This window comes from Zootoca vivipara, chromosome 8 (genome assembly GCF_965207765.1).
Source record: "Zootoca vivipara chromosome 8, rZooViv2.hap1.1, whole genome shotgun sequence".
In the NCBI taxonomy this organism is placed as follows: Eukaryota; Metazoa; Chordata; class Lepidosauria; order Squamata; family Lacertidae; genus Zootoca; species Zootoca vivipara.
The window spans coordinates 74,706,692-74,724,872 of NC_142591.1; the positions used below are offsets into that span (position 1 = coordinate 74,706,692).

The 18,181-nt window shown below is 42.0% G+C and overlaps 1 protein-coding gene across 1 annotated transcript in view; it reads right to left on the reverse strand.

Moving 5' to 3' along the window:
- The window catches only part of ATAD2 (ATPase family AAA domain containing 2), a 31,166-nt gene that overhangs the window by 6,019 nt on the left and 6,966 nt on the right, over positions 1–18,181 (reverse strand). The window contains exons 5-24 of the mRNA XM_035125662.3: positions 17,443–17,545; positions 17,095–17,185; positions 15,381–15,485; positions 14,909–15,026; positions 13,831–13,938; positions 12,701–12,809; positions 12,356–12,471; positions 11,772–11,946; positions 11,604–11,692; positions 10,575–10,734; positions 9,495–9,585; positions 8,109–8,420; positions 6,898–7,024; positions 5,975–6,161; positions 4,914–5,099; positions 3,997–4,132; positions 3,686–3,882; positions 2,632–2,791; positions 464–586; positions 6–158 (exon numbers count right to left, since the gene is read on the reverse strand). Coding sequence (XP_034981553.2) covers positions 6–158; positions 464–586; positions 2,632–2,791; positions 3,686–3,882; positions 3,997–4,132; positions 4,914–5,099; positions 5,975–6,161; positions 6,898–7,024; positions 8,109–8,420; positions 9,495–9,585; positions 10,575–10,734; positions 11,604–11,692; positions 11,772–11,946; positions 12,356–12,471; positions 12,701–12,809; positions 13,831–13,938; positions 14,909–15,026; positions 15,381–15,485; positions 17,095–17,185; positions 17,443–17,545 — 2,846 coding nt within the window. The remainder of the gene's footprint in view (positions 1–5; positions 159–463; positions 587–2,631; positions 2,792–3,685; positions 3,883–3,996; positions 4,133–4,913; positions 5,100–5,974; positions 6,162–6,897; positions 7,025–8,108; positions 8,421–9,494; positions 9,586–10,574; positions 10,735–11,603; positions 11,693–11,771; positions 11,947–12,355; positions 12,472–12,700; positions 12,810–13,830; positions 13,939–14,908; positions 15,027–15,380; positions 15,486–17,094; positions 17,186–17,442; positions 17,546–18,181) is intronic.

Consider the following 18,181-nt stretch of genomic DNA (forward strand, 5'->3'; position numbering starts at 1 on the left):
CTTACCATTAGAAGGGCAAGGAGAACTAGAATCCAGAGGCATTGAATGGATTTTCAGTTTCTCACCAAATTCAGAATCCAGTTTCTTGTATTCCAAGGTGGTATTCTGCTTTGGCATTACATAATAGTAAGAAGGAGCATATTTTGAGGAGCTGCAACCTTTAAAAAGAAATGAATTTTTGTAGGCATCTTTTATTAAACATTACTAAACTACACTAATATTTTATGTTCAAGATGAGAGGGGGAGGGAGAATGTGGAATCCAAAGGGCTGCATTTAGACTTTTTAGATCTCCCCCAGCCGTTTGTGTGCACATGCACACACAGCACTGGCTCCTAAAGAATATGGGATCCTGGAAAGGGGAATTTGATAGTCTAAGGGGCTGCAGCAGGAAATGGAAATTTGGCATATTCTTCTTAGATAAACTATAATGTAGTTGCTTTTTGAGTACATATTATAACACACCTCTTTTTTTGCGAGATTCTTGAATTTCTTCACAAAGTTGTTCAAAGTCTTCATCCATTTCGTCCTTAATTATTGCATATGCTGTATCTCTTAGAGAACAGGCTCTGTGTCTGATAAGGCGATCTAACAATGAACACACAAGAAAAATACCTTTTAGCAGTACATCAGTAATTTCCATTACAGTGGCACGTCGGTTTAAGGACACAATTGGTTCCGGGGAGCCATTCGCTCCCCGAGCAGTACTTTAATGGAGTGCTGATAGAGCGCTTCTGCGCATCCATGGAACCTGGAAGTAAACACTTCCGGGTCCGCGGAGTACTCAAACCGCAGCGGACTTAAACCAAGGTATGACTGTATACTGTAACATTTATACTCCTTGCTGAACTACAGTGGTACCTCGGTTTATGAACACAATTGGTTCCAGAAGTCTGTTCATAAACCGAAGTGTTCATAAACCGAAGCAAACATTCCCATTAAAAATAATGGAAAGTGGATTAATCCGTTCCAGACGATGAAAAACACCCCCTAAAGCTTCAATTTAACATGAATTTCACTGTCTGCCAAGAGGTTTCCGAGGCCTATGGAGGCCTCCACGGAGGCATCGGAGCGTCCGCGACTGGGACGCAGCCACAGAAGCGCTCCGATGCCTTCACAGAGGCTAACTGCGTCTCTTTCAAAGCGGGTGGGGGGGTCCCTTTGGAAGCGCTTACCTTGCGCATGGAAAACAGCGGTGAGAGGCTTGGCTGCGCGGCGGTGGCGCTCGCAGCTCTCCTTCCCTCTCTACGTGGTGCCAGCCGGGCGACCTTTCTCCTCCTCAGAGCAGCCGCTACCACCACCAGGCGCCAGGACTGGCTGGGGTGGCTCGCGGTGCGCCTGGCTCTGGTTGGAGTGGCGGCGGCAGCAGCAGCGGCGGCTTCTCTCAAGCCCGAGCCTCTCCACTCTGCAGGGGCGCAACGGTGAAGGCCCGGCCTCGCTTCTCTTGACCCCTCCGCGAGGCCGGGCCTTCAGCGTCGCGCTCCTGCGACGTCTCTCCACCTTCGCCGTCGCGCTAATGTGGAGAGGCGTCGCAGGAGCGCGACGGCGAAGGTCCGCTTCTCTTGAGCCGGCCTTGCGGAGGGCTCGAGAGAAGCGGGCCTTCAGCGTCGCGCTCCTGCGACGTCTCTCCACCTTCGCCGTCGCGCTAATGTGGAGAGGCGTCGCAGGAGCGTGACGGCGAAGGTCCGCTTCTCTTGAGCCGGCCTTGCGGAGGGCTCAAGAGAAGCGGACCTTCAGCGTCGCGCTCCTGCGACGTCTCTCCACCTTCGCCGTCGCGCTAATGTGGAGAGGCGTCGCAGGAGCGCGACGGCGAAGGTCCGCTTCTCTTGAGCCGGCCTCGCGGAGGGCTCAAGAGAAGCGGGCCTTCGCCGTCGCGCTCCTGCGACGCCTCTTCACATTAGCGCGACGGCGAAAGTGGAGAGACGTCGCAGGAGCGCGACGGTGAAGGCCCGGCCTCGCGGAGGGGTCAAGAGAAGCGAGGCCGGGCCTTCACCGTTGCGCCCCTGCAGAGTGGAGAGGCTCGGGCTTGAGAGAAGCCGCCGCTGCTGCTGCCGCCGCCGCCACTCCAACCAGAGCCAGGCGCACCGCGAGCCACCCCAGCCAGTCCTGGCGCCTGGTGGTGGTAGCGGCTGCTCTGAGGAGGAGAAAGGTCGCCCGGCTGGCACCACGTAGAGAGGGAAGGAGAGCTGCGAGCGCCACCGCCGCGCAGCCAAGCCTCTCACCGCTGTTTTCTATGCGCAAGGTAAGCGCTTCCAAAGGGACCCCCCACCCGCTTTGAAAGAGACGCAGTTAGCCTCTGTGAAGGCATCGGAGCGCTTCTGTGGCTGCGTCCCAGTCGCGGACGCTCCGATGCCTCCGTGGAGGCCTCCATAGGCCTCGGAAACCTCGGGTTACTTACTTCCGGGTTTCGATGGTTCGTAAACCGAAAGTTCGTAACCCGAGGTGTTCGTAAACCGAGGTACCACTGTACAGTGATTTATCAAAATAAAAGTATGTTACAACAAAAGAGTTCTGTAAAAAGAAAAAAACAGCTTCTAAAACATTAACTGTCATTTAACATTTCTGATTTGGATATCACAGTAAGTTTATAACATTTATTTCTGTAACAAATACAGTAGTATTTTTGTACTCACCTCCAGGGTCTCTGTCTGGATTATACTCTAATGCATTGCTACATATCAGATCAATATCTTTTAGATAGTCTTTGGCAGAGAGATATTGGTGAAGGTCAATTTTTGAAATAACTGTTGAAAGATCCATTGGTTGTTTGATGACAGTAACATAGTCTGGTACCTACAAATGTAACATAAAAAACTTAGAAATGTCTCACTTAAGCTAGAAAACAGAACTCTTGATGTTTTTAAGAATGTCTGACATCTCATTATGTTGGTCTTAATGTTACTAAATTTGCTTTAAAACTGTAACTTAAGTATCAGGATACTGGCAGGAAGCAGCAGTAAATAATTTGCCAATCAACTGGACTTCTCATTAGCTACATGTCAGACTGCCTGTAACATGTTAAAATTCTCTCAATAAGATCAGATGAGGTTTAGTTCCTGTTATTGCCAGCTGTAGGAACTTGGGTGCCTCCTACATGCCACTCAAGGAAAATGCTTTCCCTGTGCCCCTCCCCCTTTTGAGCACTGAAAATACTCTTTATATTTTGAAGAGATACACCCCACACCCAGCATTATAAGCAGTGCATACAAACAAACAACTCCTTTTCTCTCACATACACTTTAAAAGTCAAGAGGCACTTTAAACGCAATAGGAGTGTTATTTTTACACTGGAAGTATTCAACCAAGTCCTCAGGGGCTTGGGCAGTATTTGTAAGTTATTTATGGCACCTTCCTGTCACTGAACATAAGATATTTCTAAATTTGAAGTTTTTCAAAAAGGCTTTGCCTTCCATTGCAATTTTATTTAATTCCTAGAAAAGGCAGTATCAGCTTTGGGATGGCATTTAGGATGCCATTTTGTGTCAGTTTTTGATTGCACTTGTACAGCCTGTTAGATCCACATTAGACAAAATGATAACTACCTTACTACATCACAGAGCATGTTAATTATTGCAACATAAAACATTTATGTTCCAAATGAAGTGGCAGGAACATACACAGAGGATTACTTTGGGCCACATCATTGTTTATTTATTTGATAAGCAGAGATAAAATCCTAAGCATTACCTCATGTAAGTCAACTGGTTTTGTAAAGGCTCTGAAACGTTTGTCAACAGCAAGCCTGTGAGTAACGTTTCTTAAGAAAATTCTGAGTTCACGTAAAGTATCTTCTTCTTGCCCCTCAAGTTGTTTGACCTCCTCTTCTGTTAGTTGTCGTGGTTCAGGTGCTGCTGCTACTGGTAGTACTTCTAGAGCCTGCAAAACTGTGGGGGGACGGGACGAAAGAAAACATTTTGATGAGTTATAGCGCAGATATTTTGACTGCAGTTATTTTCAACATCTGATCACCTTTAGTTTTATCTGTTGCACATACTAACCTGCTTTCTTTTTTGATGCAGGTTGTTTAGCAGCTTGGTGAAGAATTAAATTCTCAAAAAACTTTCTTCTCTCATCAGCACTAGGCAAGTGGACATCAAAAACCTCTCCATACGCTTTGTCAAACAATTCTTGTACCTTAAATAAATGAATAATACTGAAATGTACAAGTTCTTGTGAGAAGGAAATAAGAGTGTTGAAAGTGACAGACAGATCTGAGTTCAAGGACTATTAAACTAGGTAAAGGGACCCCTGACCATTAGGTCCAGTCGTGACCGACTCTGGGGTTGCGCGCTCATCTCGCATTATTGGCCGAGGGAGCCGGCGTATAGCTTCCAGGTCATGTGGCCAGCATGACAAAGCCGCTTCTGGCAAACCAGAGCAGCACATGGAAACGCCGTTTACCTTCCCGCTGTAGCGGTTCCTATTTATCTACTTGCATTTTGACGTGCTTTCGAACTGCTAGGTTGGCAGGAGCTGGGACCAAGCAACGGGAGCTCACCCCGTCACAGGGATTCGAACCGCCGACCTTCTGATCAGCAAGCCCTAGGCTCAGTGGTTTAACCACAGCGCCACCTGGGTCCCTATTAAACTACTAATACTTAATACTGAGGATCCGAACAAAAAAACTTTTAGCTCAAAACTTGGCAGATATAAATCCAATTTCAATTTATTTATACCTGGAAATTTACCAGAGTTGTGTTGGAATGCTTCTGTTCTGTCAGCAGTAATGGAGGATTACAATTTTCTTGATAACCCAAGTATTCCCTAATTGCTTTCATGTTTAGAAATATTTGGCAAACATCAAATACTCATTCATCTTTATGTTTATGATTCATAAAAGAAATCAAATGCTTAAGTTAGAAAAAGAAAACTCTGGATCAAAGAGATACCCTGTGAATTCAGTGACATAAAGTACCTCATCTGGCAAAGATGCAAGATGTACATCTGATGTTGCAAGGAGCAAAATTGGAGCAAAAGATGGAATGTTCTGTAGCAGCGCAGTAAATGTAGCTTGCAGCGTTTGCCCAATTGTCCCCCACCACAAATGAATATTTGGAATGTATATTATACTTGGAGCTGTTCTCTTGGCTTCAGATATTAACTAGTAAAACACAAGAAGAAGAATGATCAGCTGACAGGTCATTAGCACATTTGTCCTTTAATCATGACTTTTTTGCCTGAAAGACACCAAAATCAAAACCATTAACCGCTCCCATTCCCCAACTTTGTTAATTTTGGAACCAGCCCCCACCAGATTTTCTCAGATTCCCAATATCAAAAAGGTACTTTTAGTTTGTGTAGTTACAGCCTGCCTATCTGCACTAAGTCCCAAAAATGGCTGATAGCATAATGCCAAATGTTAACAAATTTGCTTTAGCAATACACATTTTCTCAGGGGTATTTTCTGAAAGTGAGGAATAGTCACTTGTCCATACCCCTTTTCTTGCCTCTCTCATTCATCTTTATTTTAATTCATCACTATTTTCTGGAAGGCACTTGAAATCAAATATACTAGCCATCTGTTAACCAGATTAATTATAAACAATTCAGATGCAAACAGTACAATACTAAAATATATGAGGCATTGTCTGAAGGAATATGTAGCAACGCTGAAGTACTGTAAGTTTTTCTGGGTCTGCTAGGATGGAAATACTGCCTTGAGCTCTATCATATTAGAAGCATGATATGAATGAGCTAAACAAACAAACAATGAAGCATGACTGAAGAAAAGCAGCATTCATATTGTTAACCATAATCGATAATTATAATTCTCAAACCTTGACCAAACTAAAAAATATAGAGAAAAAAACAATTCCTCTGGAGCAAAGAAGCTTCCCACCCACACATGGAAGATGATCTGGCATTCCAGTTCTCTAGAATTCTCTTCCACCAGAAAGTGGAAATGTTTTCAGCATTTGCTGAAAAATTCTGTTCTGTTAGCCTCACTTAAGTAGCAATACTACAAAGCTGAAATACCTGCGCACACGTTTCTTCAGGTGTTTTGGCACTGATTCCAAATAGAATGGAAAGGTCTAGTGTATACACAGCAAACTTTTCCAAAGCATGTATCACTGCTGGAGCCAAATGAGAGGCTTGTCCAAATCCTGGTTCTCCTGCTATTAAAAGTCTTGGTCGGCAAGAGGTTGGCTGGTGATAAGCATTTCTATAAGAAGTGAGAAAATCGATTTTTCCTATCATGAGATCTTCCTTTGGGTTTCCTGGAAGGCACCTCACATCCTCAGGAGGACACAGCCTATTGGAACCCACAGCCAGAGCCAACAAATTTTTATTTCCCTAGATATATATATATATATTTTTTGGGGGGGGGGAAAGGTGCTGCTCCAAATCCCCTGAACCAACAACCCCCAACTACAATACAAAAACACAGTAAGCCACAGCTTAATATAAATTAGTACAAGTAAAATAAATAAAGTGATATACAGCATGGAAGGAAATAGGCAGGGATTTAGGGAGCTATCTCCCCCACACGTATGCCATTGGAAGAAGTTACAAAGCTATGGCAAAACAGAATCACCAGAGCTGATCCCAGAAATGGCACATGGAATGATTTGTGTAACAGAAATTCATAGTAAGGAACTTCCCTTTTCTCCAAAACTTTCAGGAGGGCATTCAACATTCCCCTTGGCATCTGCTAAGCCCCCCGCCCCCGTGGCAGGCAGAAGGGGAGACAAGGAGAAAGAGCCCAACCTGCCACCCCACTTTACGGTAGGCACTGAAGGGAGGTCATTACTGAATGACGGCCCACTGTTCAAGCCTCAGTACTGCTCATCAGGGAGAATGAGGGAGCAAGCATAAGACATCAACCACCTCAAGTGTGAAAATAATAAAGCTTCCTTTAAAGACCAACCAACCAACAACTGCAACCTTTTATCACTTACCTGCTAAAAATCAGGAACATTTCTTTTCGTTTATCATATATTTTCTGAGAAGGTCCAGTTTCAGAAACAGGTAGTTCCTCTTCATCACTGTACAGCAAGTCATGGTCAAATACCTGACCAGCAAAATCTTAAAAAGAAAATAAAACTATACATTATTTCCTTTGAAATATTGTGTTTGATTTCTAAGGCCTGGTACTAATTTAAACATTCCTGTTCTTGATAACATTTTATGTGCACTGAATCAAAGTGATTCAACTCTGCATAAATGCAGTAACCTAAAATGCTTAAGGAAAATTTACTAATAATGTCAACAAGCCAAGTGATATTAAACAAACAGAATAACTCTGTGTATGGAGAGCAAATATAAAGGAACTTCTGGACTGATAGCTCAGTCAGTAGACAATTAGACTCTTCATCTTAGGGTCAAGGCTTCGAGCCCCATGTTGTACAAAAGAATTCCTGCATTACATCACTGATTCTATGAAATGCTGGCAGTGTCCAAATTATGGAATGCCCTCCCCAACGAGGGAAGAACACCACCAATGAAGCCAGTGTAGTGTAGTGGTTAAAAGCGGTGGACTCGTAATCTGGTGAACTGGGTTAGCTTCCCTGCTCCTCCACATGCAGGGAAGGGAAAGGAGATGGTTACTTTGAGACTCCTTAGGGTAGTGATAAAGCAGGATATCAAATCCAAACTCCTCTTCCTCTTCTTCTATACATCAATTATTTCAGCACCTTCCCATTTGCCCAGGAATTTTGGATTACATTTTGTTGGAATTTTGCTTTACTGTGCTTTTTAAGTTTATGGGTTTTTATCTATTTTTATTTTGTTGTATATTGTTGCACTAAATTGTTTAATCTTATCTTGTAATTTTTTTATACTATTGAACCTATTGTTGATGAAGAAATGTTTTAAATAAAGTATGCTATGATTCATGACAAAATGAAGCTCAATCCAGATAAGACCGAGGCACTGTTAGTGGGTGGTTCCCTAGATTGGATGGATGCGAGATTGCCTGCTCTCGGTGAGGTTACACGGCCTCTGAAGGCGCAGGTGGTACTCCTGGATCCTTTACTGTTGCTTGAGGTTCAATGGCCCTGCTGGCACAGAGTGCTTTCCACCAGCTTTGGTTGTTGGCCCAGCTGTGCCCCTATCTGGACAGAGATAATATTCACTCATCCCCCCCCAATGTAAATAAATGTGCACATACCTGACTTTCCTCCTTTCTGTGCCAGTTCTGCATGCGGAAAGACATTCTGTAAGACTTCTAGGATTCTCTGAAGTGTATTTTCAAGTAGTGGTTTGGAAATGTTGGAGAGTGCTTGGCCAGGTGAGGTCACCGCCCTCTGAGAAGCAGGTATGGTCTTTTGCATAGCCACCACAAAATCCTTAGCTGTTATGTTAATAGAAGAGATATCCAACTGCAACTTGACACTGCTGGTGTAAATCTGAGGGTAACGTCGGCGCAAGGCACACAAAGCTGCTTCAGCACATATGGACTTAATGTCAGCACCACAGTACCCTACAAAAGGAAAAGCACATCTGTATGAAATTATAGGGCCTGCAAATAGCCTTATAAGCCACACAAACATCTAATTATGATTTATACAAGATTACATAATTCTTTCTGTCTTAAAACTAGAGGTTATTTAGGCCAATTCCATGCAGTATAAGAAACACAGATCATAAGTTGGCTATTTTAAGCCATATTTTAATTAATTGGTTTTTTTTCATTTTTTTCTATTACGTTTTATTGTAATTTATAGTCGGTGTTAGCTGCCCTGAGCTCGGCCCTGGCCGGGGAGGGCAGGGTATAAGAAAAAAAATTATATTATTATTAGCTATATCTTATAGAAGTTTCATATAGTGCTTATGTAAAGAATGAACAGCTGATGCCTACCATGCATTTGTAACACTAGCCTAGTAGGTAAGCTACAATATAAAAGCAATCCCCAAAGAATGGGTGTTACTTTGCACGCCAGACATTGTTATACAATCATACCTCGGTTTACAACCGTTGCGGTTTGCGTCCAATCGGTTTGCGACCACCGCAAACCCGAAAGTGTTTACATCCAAGTTCCGCGGTGTGCGGATGAGCAGAAGCGATCTGCGCAGCGCACATGCAGAAGAGCCGCTCCGTTTACGAAGTACTCGGGGAGCGACTGGCTCCCCGGAATGAATAGCGGTCGTAAACAGAGGTATGACTGTATGTAGCAGTTGTATTCTTTGATTAAATAGTATTCAACAACATTCTGTACACAACGTATTCCATGGCCACTGAGCATGCTCAGTCCTCACTGGACTGTTTCCGGGTTGTTGTTATTCTTTGGGGGGGGGGGGGAGTGTCCTAAAGACTGACTGTACTCTATTGAGACCTATGTTGTGCAGTGGGAGTAAACGCTGTTATACTTAAGCATCTGAAAAAGATGGCATAAATTGCAAATTTCAAGGTGTTTTTTTTAATTAAAAAAAAATGCTCAAACCAGTGTTTTGGCTAATAAGTAAGTAAATAAAAAATATTATTAAGAGGGTTCTGCAGAGATGGCAGAAGTCTATTTTCAAACCGTCAAAAATTTTATCATCATCATCATCTTACCAACACTTTTTTCAGCTAACTCTTCAAGGAACATCTCCGATGGCTTAGGCGACCATTCTCGGGTGTGAATCTTAAGGATTTCTCTCCTTGCCTAGAAACACAGACATGTATTTCAAATACATCTAAGTTTCAAAAGACTACCCATATATTTCCCTTTCAAATATCTTCCTTTCTAATTACAGTAACCAACATTTTCAATATGACACTATTTACAAATATTCTGGGGTGGGGAGTTTTTAAATTTGGTTTAAAAAGGAAAACACAGAAAACAAGCAAAACAAAAATAAGTAATAAGGAATTTGAAGATGGCAAGGAAAAAATGAACAACTATGATGAACAACTATGAAGGAGTAAGGAGGAGTTCAGAAAGGCTCAGTCAAAAGACAAAACAAGGAAGGAACTAGAGGCAGACTGAAGAGCTAGCTGATGCAATCATTCTTCTGACCCCAATCTGCCTGTCCTAAGCAGTGGGATGCTAACCCACTATTTACTGCATGCTCCCATATATAATTCCAGAAAAAGGTTAGTGGTCAAGCTTTTCAGATTTGAGAAAGTTATTAAGGGGGAGTACCTGACAGAGGTTTATAAAACCATGCATGGTGTAAATAGTGGATGGAGCAGAGATGGCGAACCTGTGGCCCTCTAGATGTTGTTGGACTCAATCAGTTCCAGCCAGCATTGCCTTACATACACTTCTTTTTCAACCCAATTCTAAAAATGTTTCTTGGAAGCTATATTTTAAAGTTATTTTGGGATAAAGGGCTTTCCAGGGAATTCAAAGTACATGGTGCTTTGTACCTTACTATCATAAGATTCCATTTTTACTATCATAAGATTCATTCATTTTTGTTATAGAAAACCAAATTCCCAGTTGCTACAGCAGAACCTATTACATCTGCATGTATTTGGGATTTGTGAAGTCGCATCAGCTGTCTATGCCAACACTTTTCACATGTTAGTGTTCTCCACTCCTCTCACGTTAGCCTATCAGAACAATTTTCAGGAGAAATCAACTTCCACCTCCTGCCATAGACTCTGGGTAGGTTAAAGCCAAATATGCATGAAAAAATTGAGTCTTACATCTTTATCTGGAAGGGTGAAAAGGAATTCTCTATCGAAACGTCCAGGCCTTCGCAAAGCTGGGTCTATAGAATCCAATCTATTGGTAGCTCCAATCACCACAATCTCACCTCTGTTGTCTAAGCCATCCATCAGTGCAAGCAATGTAGACACGATTGAACTTTCAAAAACAAAACAAAAATAATTTTATCCACTGTGGTTTGGGCAAGATTCTGCTGGCACAACCAGAAGGAAGAAACCATGGTCCTTAGCCCCACCTGCAATCCCTGTTGCTCTAGAAAACTGACTCTTGGGCCAGGGGACACTCAACTTTTTCATGTCTATGGGGCAGCATACAGATGAGGACTGAGTGTGAGAAACAAGCAACCCTCATATTTAATCTGCAAGTGGAAGGCATTTCGGCTTGTGCAGCAGTAACTTCGGGTCCAAGCCTGCATCATTTTCTACCCACTGAAGAGATCCAATTAAAAGGAAACATAACTTTACTTTGTAATAGAAAGCTGTTCTCAACCTATAAACACTCATTGAAATTTCAAATGAAGTTTTGACTCATCAAAGATAAAATAACTTATGTGAGAGTCAATTAGTTACTTCCTCAAGACCACTTGGCAACACTGTCAAAATGTTCCACATTAGCAGATCTTATATTCCTGTCATGATGCCACATAGGTAACACATAAACCAGTTCTTAGAACTGGTATGAGAAACAGAATAGCTCAAATTTGTGCTCTAACACAACAACTCACGGAGTGTGTATGTGTGTACTAAACCAATGTGGCAGTATACACACAAAAATTTACCTACATACCTGGAGGCTTACATATCATTTGCCAGGAAGAACTGTTACTAACTTTAGGCAATTGATTAAATACAAAGGTGCTTTAAGCACAACACAAAATTTAAAGCTTACAAATCTACAATGGAAACAGTGACTTGTCATAAGAGTATTTGTACAAGAAGTAATGTATTTAGGAAAAAAATTCAGGAGATTTGAAGACAAACATAGAAAACAAACAAATGAAGTTGTACCTGTGAATTTGATCTTGCCTACTGGATCGTACAGGAGCGAGACCATCTATTTCATCAAAGAATATAATTGAAGGACGCATCTGAAAGGCCTAAAACAAAAGCTCAAATGTAGAAATTCTGAAGGCGCTATACAGAATACACTAAAGAGTAAGATAAAAGTATAATTACCTGATCAAATAATAAACGAAGCTGTCGTTCAGATTCTCCCACCCATTTACTGAGGCAGTCAGCACCTTTTCTCATGAAAAATGCTATTCTTCTATCACCTTTACTACACTCATTAGCAAGTGCCCTGGCAACAAGAGTTTTTCCAGTACCCGGTGGACCATAGAAGAGGCAGCCCCTATTAAAAGTATGACATTGCAATATTTTGGTTAGTAGAATGTTTCATAATTTTCAAAAGTATATCATACTTTACCTAACAATAATATAAGCTAACCTCATAAAATATGCTTATGAGTTTCTGTCTGCCTAACAAGAGATTTCATCCCCTCCCCTCCTCTGGGCCCCACCAACTATTCATTTCAATATTCCTCTCTCCCCATTTAAAAAGGTAACTTGCAGTCTGCTGGCATTGTGTTGAAAAAAATGTATGAACATGCTGCATCTATGCAAAAGGCATTAACTATGCAAGAAGTAATATTGTGTGAAGGGCAGGCTAAAAAAAACCCTAGCAATCATGAAGAGAAGATGAAAGTTTATAATTGGTGTTAGTTCACTGTCATCCTGCAAACAAAGTGTTTGCTTCCTACCTTGGAGGCTGAATTTTGAATCTCTCAAACACTTCTGGATAAAGTAGTGGGAAAACCACCATCTCCTTTAAAGCTGAAATATGGCTAGAGAGTCCACCCACACTATCAAACTGGACCTAAGAAGGAGAGGCAGAATTAACAAATGAAGGTCAACAAAACACAGAAGTGAATATAATTAAACCTTATTACGTAAGTCTTAAAAAAAATTTAATTGGTACTTAAATGAACAAAACAGCTACATAGCTCCCATTCAGGTTAATCAGCAAAACTTGAAAAGCTGTGCTTATTTTAAGAGAGTGGTCAATAACAAAATGTACTTAAGAAACTAGGAAATTAAACACTCACTGAAGAATCTACTTGCATTGGATCAACATCAGCCAGGCTTGCTCCAATTTTCATTCGATCCTTGTGGATTCCCTTCAACTCATCTTTCCTAAAGTTTAGTGGAAGGCACCTAATTTGAATGAAGAGTTGTTTTAAGTAATAGAGAAGTAATAAGTTCATATTGAAATATGGAAATGGGGTTGCCTTTAATTTAGCAAAAGTACCATGAAATGTAATTTCAAATTAGAAATCTACTCCATACTATCTGTAAAATACTGCAGAATTTACATTTGCTAAACATGAAACAGTTATGAATATTGTGGTTGAAATTCAATGCTGTACTATCATTCTGTCCGTGAAAGCATTTTTGCTTGCCAGACGGAACAATATCTCTTCTCCTTCCCCCACTCTTTATTCTGCACCCCCCAAAACACTGATTTCAAAGGGTACAGGGGAAGGGGGGAGCCCTGCTGCACTAGCATGACTCATTGTCCTGCCTCGTGCTAGTGCAATTATTAAGTCAAATCCGGTCCTGTGTCTCCTCTGAACAAATATTTAATCTGAGGAACCAGAATTATCTAGGTTTCCCATTAACAATGTTTTAATCATCTAGTATCCAGATCAGGGACTCCCGAACTGTGATCTTAAGTTAAATTCAGATGGCTTGTGGTGTGCCTGTAAAAATAACATCAAAAATCATGCAACATCTAGTACAAGGGTTCCCAAATTTGTCTCCAGCTGTTTTTGGACTACAATTCCCATCATTCATGACCACTGGTCCTGCTAGCTAGGAATGATGGGAGTTGTAGTACAAAAACAGCTGAAGGTCAAAGTTTGGGAAACCTTGATCTAGCACAGGCATCCCCAAACTGCGGCCCTCCAGATGTTTTGGCCTACAACTCCCATGATCCCTAGCTAACAGGACCAGTGGTCGGGGAAGATGGGAATTGTAGTCCAAAACATCTGGAGGGCCGAAGTTTGGGGATGCCTGCTCTAGGCATTTCAACTGCCGCAACAGGCAGAAAAAGTAGTCTGCAAAGACCCTCAGCAATTTTCAGGTGGTCTATTGGGAAAATGTTTGGGAACCACTGAGCTAGATAAGAATGTTTAATATGTACATTGTTATTCTGGGTCCAAAGGTTGCAGGATACCTGCTTAATGCTTTATTCCGACTTCGTTTCCTACGCCTTTCAAAGTGTTGTTCATCATCAGAAGAAGACGAAGATGTAGAATCACTATTATGAATTGCATGCTTTCGTCTGTTTTAATTGGAAGACAAAAACTGTTAAGTAAATAGGCACTGTGAAAAATTTCACAATTAATTTACACAGCCAGTTAAGGCATCCCAGTTATTCCATGTATCAGCAAAGCTGCATGCAGATGTGTGAAAGGGAAAAGGCGGGAGTTCGTGTCCACAGATTAGACCAGCATCTACTAACACAACCATAAATTATTTGATAATGGTTTCAAGGAGGGGCAGACTCCTGAATGACAGTGTAGAAATATTAATAGATGATCCTGCCTGCGCTGAGTAACACTGGAATACAACCAATGTTTACATGTCTCACTCTCACTGGTCAGATAATACCTCTTTCCCAGTTTCTGATTTACATTAGGGTTAAGCCATTAAGATTTTCAGTCAAAGCCAACACTATGAATTGATTTTCAGAGAGCAGAAAGCTAACACATACTCCCTTTCTGAACAGAAAGGCAAATTACCATGCTCTACATCAGGCATGTGCAACAGGTAGCTCGTGATCTACTGGTAGATAACTGGACGTTTGTGGTAGATCACCGGCTCCTGCCCAAAGAAGCTCAACGACTTTGACAAAAACCCCTAAAATACAGGCCTTCATCCTCCCTAAAAAAGCCTAACAACTTTGACCTGAAACCCCAAAAAGGGAGTAGATCACTGCCAGTTTTTAACTCTGTGAGTAGATCACAGTCTATTGGGAGTTGGCCACCCCTGCTCTACACAATTTGCTACAGATGATGAAGTCACAACAGCAAGTACAACTGGAGGAAAGTGCAGCTGATTTGAAACCATATAGCCTAGTTTTTAAGTAAGTCAGGAGAAGAGAAAACATTCATCCACTGATAATACTGGAGCACTAAAAGGTAAAGGACCCCTGACAGTTAAGTCCAGTCGCGAATGACTCTGGGGTTGCGACGCTCATCTCGCTTTACTGGCTGAGGGAGCCAACATTTGTCCACAACAAATCAACAAACCTGTTTATCTTCTTACAATAAGGACTCCTTGATCCTGCAGGGCTGAAGGAAAATCTTCGTCTCACTGGAGAAGCAGCATCAGGATAAAATAATTTGGGCTTCCTCTGGTGCCTTGGTTCTATTAACAAACATCCAAGTTAGAACAGTTACATGTTTTCCCTTACATATTAATTGATGAGAATATAAAATGTCAACATTTTGGAATCTCACACATTTATATGCTAAGTTTAGTTCTAACATGAACTATGTTTTGTGTTTTCATTTCTGGGACAAGACTTTTCAGTCATTCAAACTGGAAGATTTTCTGGTAGTCACCTAGTGAAAGCATGTATAACTGTGTGGCAAAACGTAAAGACGGCCAAAACAAAGCAAAAACAAAACAGGAGTTGATATACCAAAATAACAAAGCTTTCCAAATATAATATGCAAGGGTAAATAAACTCGAGGGAAAGATGGTATAGAGGACACCTACTTTCTGGTGAGGCCTGATAACGCACAACCGTTTTCCGCTGTCTAAGGTCGTAACGCTTTTGATTATCTTCTCCATCTTCATGGTCTTCACCTTCTTCTGAAGATTCTAAACAACAGAATTCTCTTTAGCTTAAAGAAAGAAACTTACTTGATTTACAGCAGATTCTAGGGCTGTAAATGCAGCTAGACACTGCCAGTCTTGGATTAGGAATAGCTTCCCTACAGAAAAGCTATTACAATCTGTTATTTTAAGAGACTGTAATACAGGCATCTCCAACCTTCGGCCCTCCAGATGTTTTGGCCTACAACTCCCATGATCCCTAGCTAACAGGAACAGTGGTCAGGGATGATGGGAATTGTAGTCCAAAACATCTGGAGGGCCGAAGGTTGGGGATGCCTGCTGTAATAGCATCTCCTAAAAAATCCCAATAAATTTTGTGAGTTTAGGACTATAAACTAAATGGATTTTTGGAGTAATTAACAACCATCTCCACATGTCATTTTCTAAACGTCTAAGGTGAAGGACGTTTCTATAAACAAAAAGGTTCCCCAAGTTATGTTGGTCTAATTTGTATTTTGTTATACTGAAAAACAATAAAAACATTTGAGAAAAAGAAACAGGTTCCAAAATGAAGCATATTTTTTTATCCTATTGTTGTTGTTTAGTCGTGTCCGACTCTTCGTGACCCCATGGACCATAGCACGCCAGGCACTCCTGTCTTCCACTGCCTCACGCAGTTTGGTCAAACTCATGATCGTAGCTTCGAGAACACTGTCCAACCATCTCATCCTCTGTCACCCCCTTCTCCTTGTGCCCTCAATCTTTCCCAGGGAGTCTTCTCTTCTCATGAGGTGGCCAAAGTATTGGAGCCTCAGCTTCACGATCTGTCCTTCCAGTGAGCACTCAGGGCTGATTTCCTTAAGAATGGATAGGTTTGATCTTCTTGCAGTCCATGGGACTCTCAAGAGCAGGCATCCCCAAACTGCGGCCCTCCAGATGTTTTGGCCTACAACTCCCATGATCCCTAGCTAGCAGGACCAGTGGTCAGGGAAGATGGGAATTGTAGTCCAAGACATCTGGAGGGCCGAGGTTTGGGGATGCCTGCTCAAGAGTCTCCTCCAGCACCATAATTCAAAAGCATCAATTCTTCGGCGATCAGCCTTCTTTATGGTCCAGCTCTCACTTCCATACATCACTACTGGGAAAACCATAGCTTTAACTATATCAACAACCTCAGATATGCAGATGACACAACCTTGATGGCAGAAAGTGAGGAGGAATTAAAGAACCTTTTAATGAGGGTAAAAGAGGAGAGCGCAAAATATGGTCTGAAGCTCAACATCAAAAAAACCAAGATCATGGCCACTGGTCCCATCACCTCCTGGCAAATAGAAGGGGAAGAAATGGAGGCAGTGAGAGATTTTACTTTCTTGGGCTCCTTGATTACTGCAGATGGTGACAGCAGTCACGAAATTAAAAGACGCCTGCTTCTTGGGAGAAAAGCAATGACAAACCTAGACAGCATCTTAAAAAGCAGAGACATCACCTTGCCGACAAAGGTCCATGTAGTTAAAGCTATGGTTTTATCCTATTGGAGTATACTAAGTCACCCGCTCAAAATCCAAAAGGATGATGAAATGGCTACATTCTACTGCATTGTATTAAAATAATAAAAGAGAATATAGCTCTAAAAAGTTAAAAGTAGCACAATAACCTGCACTTCCATCTTGATTATCAGTGGTTTCTTCATCAATCCTTTGGATTGCTCTTTTTGGTTTTCCTCTTGAGTACACATTAAGGTTTTCCTAGTAATAGCAAATGAAAACATGTAATTCAAGTATCAAACATGTATCATACATGCAATGAAACTATCAGCTTCAAGGCCAATTCCAATAAAAGTAGCAAAACACAATGGAATAAATGTTTAAGCTTTCCATCTCCATCCCTCTTGCTCAGGGTGTAAGCAAAGGTGAAATTAAAATTGCAAAATACATATTTAATAAAGAATGAATAATAATAGCAAGAAATATTATTCTTTTACACAATCTGTATATACATGTACCTCTTCTCCATCATTAAACACTCCAAGATCTTCCAAATCCAGCATTCGTCGCCGGCGCATCTTCTTCATATCATCCATTTTTTGTAGTACAGCTTCTGCAGTGCTTGATAAAGTGCAAGATGTAATCAAACAGAACATAAAAATATCTTAAAACACAAATCAGTTAAACAGAGCAAGCTGCTAACAGGTTATGGGAATATGAAACTAACTTTTTAAAAAATACATACAAGGTTTGAAATGAATGGCAGCAAGATAAAATAATTTTACTAGTCCCACCTGAAAGTGAAATAGCAGAACTTTGTACAGTGGTGCCTCGCTTTACGAATGCCTCGCACAACGAAAAACTCGCTAGACGAAAGAGTTTTGCGTTGTGCGAGGCATTCGTAAGACGACAAAATTTTCTATGACTGCGGCTTCGTCTTACGAAGCGCGGCCATAGAAAGCAGCAAAGGAAGATCAGCTGTCAGCGCGGGAAGCTGACAGCTTATCTTCCTTTGCGAGAGGGGACAGAGCCGAAATGCGGTGGTGCGGCGGCTGCCCCTGCCTGTCTTCCCCTTGGCTCGGGGAAGACAAGCGGGGGCAAGCACCACCGTCGCGCACCACCGGGGAAGACAGGCGGGAGGAGAAGCGCTTCTCTCCCACGCCGCCTCGCCGCGCACCAGCGGCATGAGACGGCACTTCGGAAGAGGTCTCCGAAGTTGCGCCCCATGTCGAGGGAGGCAGGCGGGAAGCGGCAGCG